Source organism: Pocillopora verrucosa, chromosome 3 (assembly GCF_036669915.1).
Source record: "Pocillopora verrucosa isolate sample1 chromosome 3, ASM3666991v2, whole genome shotgun sequence".
NCBI lineage: Eukaryota > Metazoa > Cnidaria > Anthozoa > Scleractinia > Pocilloporidae > Pocillopora > Pocillopora verrucosa.
The window spans coordinates 14,130,959-14,136,387 of record NC_089314.1 but is presented as its reverse complement, the minus strand read 5'-3'; the positions used below and the strand labels follow the sequence as shown (position 1 = coordinate 14,136,387).

The 5,429-nt window shown below is 38.7% G+C and overlaps 2 protein-coding genes across 2 annotated transcripts; one reads left to right on the top strand and one right to left on the bottom strand.

Annotated features, from left to right (window-relative positions):
* Positions 1–291: 291 nt before the first annotated feature.
* On the bottom strand, positions 292–1,896 carry LOC131773347 (uncharacterized). Its single transcript, XM_059089334.2, has 2 exons — positions 1,887–1,896; positions 292–1,277 (listed from the first exon to the last, which is right to left on the bottom strand). The coding sequence occupies exons 1-2, from the start codon at positions 1,894–1,896 to the stop codon at positions 292–294; spliced, it is 996 nt and encodes a 331-aa protein (XP_058945317.2).
* A 1,382-nt stretch (positions 1,897–3,278) lies between these two features.
* On the top strand, positions 3,279–4,709 carry LOC131773346 (uncharacterized). Its single transcript, XM_059089332.2, has one exon. It carries the CDS (start codon positions 3,279–3,281, stop codon positions 4,707–4,709), a length of 1,431 nt encoding a protein of 476 aa, XP_058945315.2.
* The last annotated feature ends 720 nt before the right edge of the window (positions 4,710–5,429 follow it).

The following is a 5,429-nucleotide window of genomic DNA, read 5'->3' as shown; positions in this document are numbered from 1 at the left end:
AACATTTACTGGTGTGATGATGTTAAGGCCTTCCAAACGATCCAGTTCCTCTTTTAGCTTTTCTTTAATGGCGAGTGGCACCTTCCTTGTTGGGAGTTGAACTGGCGGTACATTCGGGTCAATTTCAAGGTGGAGATCACCTTCTAACTTTCCTTCTCCCCTGAATACATCAGCTTGTTCTTTGAGGATAGATTCTGCTGTAAGTGGTGTTTTGCTCTGCGAAGGCTCTTCAGACTGAATAGACATGATGCTTTGTCGGACCACAGAGATGAGTTGCATTTGCTCACTGGCTCATAAGCCAAGCAGAGGATTGCCTTTTCCTTTTACAACTACAAATTCCAGACTGTATTTTCTTCCATTTCTGGGATTCACAACTTGGACACGTTTCTTGCCAATGGGCTCCTCAGTTTTGTTGTACATAACAAGAGTTACGTCCGCATTGTCCAGCAGGGATAGGCTGCCTTCACCATATACTTCTTTGAAAGACTCTTCAGGTAAGATGTTCACTGTTGCACCAGTGTCCAGTTGGAATGGGACTCTATGACCATTTAATAGCATTACCGCAAGCAGTTTGTCTTTATGATCAGGATTTTCCACCGCACAGACGTGCTCCTTGACATCAACACAGGCGACATATTCGTCAAAGTCAGAATCCTCCACTGCATGTACTGGCTTGCGGACGTGTCTCGGTGTGGGAGGTTTACAGGATGTGGCCGAACTGGGTGGAGGCGGTTTGTTTTTGCAGGCCACCGCAAAGTGGTTTGGAATGCCACAATTAGAGCAAGTCTTCCCCCATGCAGGACATTTAAGCTTGTTCCAGGCATGCGTTTTGGCGCAGAACTTGCAGCGAATTTCTCTAGGTTTCTTTTCATGAGACTGACTAATGGCGCTGACTTCCTCCTGATTAATTTCTTTCAGTTGTTGGCTTGAGGTCTGATAGGATCTACAGATATCAATGCATTCCTTCAATGTGAGTTTGGAGACTTGTAGGAGCTTCTTGCGAGCTTGATTGTCTCTTACTCCGATGACAATCCTGTCTCTAATTAGACTGTTCTCTAACACTCCGAAGTTAGACGTCTTCGCCAACGTGCGCAAGGCCGTGACGTAAGCATCCAGAGACTCGTTTGGTTCTTGGTCTCTCTTGTTAAATCGGTATCTCTCGTAGATTTCGTTTGTCTCTCCGATACAATAACGCTGTAGCTTTTGGAGAACAATATCAATGTCCTTCTTATCGTCTTCAGTCTCGAATTCTAAGCCTTCGTACACATCTAGAGCATCTGTGCCAATACAGGTTAGCTAGGCATACTGAGTAATTTGAAGTTAGCTAGATTCCTTCAGCAGAGATTTCCTTTCGAAAACACAAAACGATTCCAGTCACCGTTGTCTTCCGCTATTCGTTGTGAAGAAGGTTATGAATGGCAAGCGCCAAACACGTTCGCAGATCAGAGTTGGTCGACCACGTGCGTGCGAACAAATCTCTCTCCAGAACACTTTCCGGTTCGCTGAGCGATAATCCCTTGACAGCACCAATTGCAGAAACTAGTTTTCACTTCTGACACCATGTAACGTATTCGCTAAGACGGATGACGGAACACCAGAGCACTCAAACACAACGTTTGGATCTTGTAAGCCGAGTGTACATCAACAAGCAAAGAGCGCGCAAAACATGCCGGATCCCGGATGTAAACTAAACTGTATAAATTAACTTAACATGCATAAATTAACATCGTTACATTACCTACTTTATATTTTCTTGCACCCAAATTCACAGGTATATAGTACTGCTATCTAAAACTTTTCATTCAAAAATAATCACAATCAGCATTCTTTCACTAAATTCCGTCAATAAATTGCTTACGTGTTTGCTTTCTCTCCAGTTTTCACACTTGCCGCCATCTGTGCAAAAAAGGAAAACTTAAAATAAGCCGTTTGTGATAATTGACCCAAACATAAGAGCTTAAAACAACGGCACAAGACAATAAAAACTCCAACCAGTTATCAAATTTGGCAAATGATAGTAAGTTCATACCTTTTAGTGCTCAATTCAACTTAAGTTTCTTCCCACGTTCATGACGACGTGAAACAGCTCTTTCTTTTATGTGCTTGTTTGTTCCTTGAACAGTAAGTAATAGTTTGCCTGGAAGCGGGGGAGGGGCGTGCTGCTTGAAAAACTTACAAGTGAAATTGTTTGTTGTTGTTGTTTTTTTTAGCATGAGAGAGGAATACGGACTACTTCAAAGTGCTCTTAAATCTGTTATGAGCTTTACTACGCAAATCTGCCTGGACAGCGTGTTGTTAGCTGGCCAAAGAATCAAGACGAAATTGGAAAACAGAGTTGATATTAGTGACTGTTTGGACTTAAGTGATTTCCCCCAATTTAAACACTGCCACAGCGATTGGCTAAGAAATTAATTTATCAACCGACACTTCAATCTTGTGGTATGTACTTTTGAGGATTAATTAAGAGTAATAAATAGTTAGCACTCTCTGCTTGCCTCCCAAATATTCAGCAAACTGTTTGTTTTTTGAGACCTTTGTTGCTTGAAAAAAAGTAATGGTCATTCTGTTTATTATTTATACATGTATTTTCCACATCTAAGGGTACTCTCACTGGTATATAGGTCATTAAATACAAAATATGATTGAGAACTATTAAAAATTGAGAACAAGAAACTGAAGGGAGACAGTTTTGGAAAAAAAATATGAAAGAATGAGCATTGAAATGTGATGAGTTTCTCCGTCCTAAAAATATAAATGACCTTGAATGATTTTCATTATCTATTTTGTTGTAGCAACCAGTGCAGAGGACTCTTGGAACAACACTCTCAAGGACTAGAGGACATGGCAGAAAAAAGAATCATCAGTTCAAGAAGCACACCTATTGTTTTATTTTTCTCATAAAGAACTTGGAAGCTTTATTGTCTGATAAAGAGTTGAGAAAAGCACTGTTGCAGTCTAACTGTAAGCAAGCTGATAGCAAACTGAAATTTCTTCAGGATGGTGTAGCCTAATCCAATCACCCTCTTTTTGCTATTGATCGAAACACATTGGAGCTTATCCTGTATAGTGATGAAATAGAACTGTGTAATGCTGTGGGCACTAGAGTAAAAAAACACAAGCTTTTATTGTTTTACTACTTGGTAAGTAATTTGTCAAAGAAATATTGCAGTGTTCTTGATGCCATCAATCTTTTTGCAGTGGTGAAGTCTGAGGATATTGCTACCTATGGGTTTGACATCATTCTTGAACCCTTCCTGAATGACTTGAAGCAACTCAGCATGCCAGATTGGTACCCAATCAATTTGAAGGATGGTGAGACAATACGTATAAGAGCATCTTTGGTGGCACATGTAGCAGATAATCCAGCTGCTCACCAAGCCATTGGTTTGAAGGAATCAGTGGGTGGTGCCCTCAGAAAGTGCAGGTTTTGTAATGCTGATAATAATGCCATGCAAAATGGATTCAGAGAGGACGATTTTGAGGCGCAAACACTCAAGAAGCATTTAGAGCAATGTAGTGTGATCAGTGGAGCCACTCAGACCCTTAAGGACCACTACAGAACCAGTTACGGTATTAACAGGAAAAGTATCCCCACTGAGTTTCCACACTTCGATATGTTTAAACAATCTCCTCCAGGTGTTATGCATGTTTTCTTAGAGGGAGTTCTACCCCTAACATTACAAGCTCTTATAAAACATTATGTTGACACTAAAGTAACCAATCTCGCAACAATAAACAGTGCCATTCAAAGTTTCCCATATAGTTACATGGAAATTACTGACAAGCCCAACTATGTACGTGAAAAAGATCTCCATGGTTCCACAACTCTGAATCAAGATGCAGCAAAATGTCATTTACTCTTTTGCATTTTTCCATTCGTTGTTGGAGACAGTATTAACTTTTCTGACAGCCACTGGGAGCTATACACTTTGTTAAGTGACATTACAGAAATTTGCTTTGCATCAGTTGTTAGCCTTGAAACCATAGCACAGCTAAAGGAAAATGTTGCTGAATATTTAAGACTCTTCAAGGAACTTTTTCCTGAACAGCCTTTTACTCTAAAGCAGCACTACCTTGTACATTTTCCAAAAGTTATACTTCTTCTTGGTCCACTGATAAACTTGTGGGCCATGCGTTTTGAAGCAAAACATCAATACTTCAAAGACCTTAAGAAAATACTGAATTTGAAGAACATTTGTTTATCCTTATCCAATCACCATCAAAAGAAGGCAGCCATGAATCGCAGTGCTGCTTCAATATTTAAGGGTAACGAATATGGTCCTGTGCAACATCCCAAAGGAGAAGAGTTGTCAAGAATAAAGGAGAGGATTTCTTCCACTCTTGCTCTTGATCCAAATTCAATAAATAATGTGGAATCATCTAAATGGATTAAACTTCATGGAACAAAATATATAGAGGATAAATGCTATTTGGCCATCCAGTTTGATGATGTAGACCATCCAGTTTTTGGACAACTGAGTGGGATTTTTGAACTAAATATTTCGTTTGTTGTCTTTGATGTAGTATGTCTAGAAACAGTAGGATATGATGAAACACTTAAAGCTTTTGAGGTTCGTCCACAAGCCTCAGGCATTACTTCAATCACGCCAGATATGCTAATTACTCACACACCTTTGGCCATGTACACATATCATGGCTCTAGTTACATTAAGTTGAAAGGCAGGATTTCAGATATACAAAATAACTAAATCTTCTCAATGGTAGCTCCAGCTCATTATCTGCATGACTTTGCTTCCATGGCTGTTCTCAATTAAAGAAACAAATATTATGGTTATGAGAATGTTATATTTTCTATTAATATCTATGGTTAGATGTGAATTGCAATTGTGTTTTAAAGTTATTATTTATCATTTGGGTTATAACACAGCTTGTGCTGGTATCATGCTGTTTTTGTTGAGTGTTTTAGGAGGGGATTGGATGCATGTTCCTTGTGCACAGTGCAGCACAACAAAATAAACTTATTTCAATTCACTTAACTTCATAGTTATTCTTCTCTTTTAAAGATTTTAAAATAAGTAAAATATTAAAGTACTTTCTTTAGGGGATTTGAACCTACCTCCAAGAAGATACACTTAAAAGAAGTAGAAGACACTGATATAAGTGCAATGCATTTTAAGTGACTCTTTGTTGAGGGAATATTATTTTAAAAGGGGCGATTTTTTCTTGTTTTGGGGCCTCAATTTTTTTTGAGGGAAATTGATTCTTATTTGAGAGCTAAGTACACTTGGTTGACATAATTGCGCCAATTTCAGTGAAACTTCATATTTTAGTTCAAACACTCTTACTGTGAGTTTTTCACTTTTTTAAGAATCATACTTTTTGCAGTGTTGAAATTTCCTGTCAGTTCTAAAATTAACATTTTTGGGAAAAATACTTTAGGAAAAACTTACACCTCTCACAAATTAGCA

Excerpts from the sequence above, each read along its gene's own strand:
- LOC131773346 (XM_059089332.2), top strand. The coding sequence starts at position 3,279 with ATGCCAGATTGGTACCCAATCAATTTGAAGGATGGTGAGACAATACGT.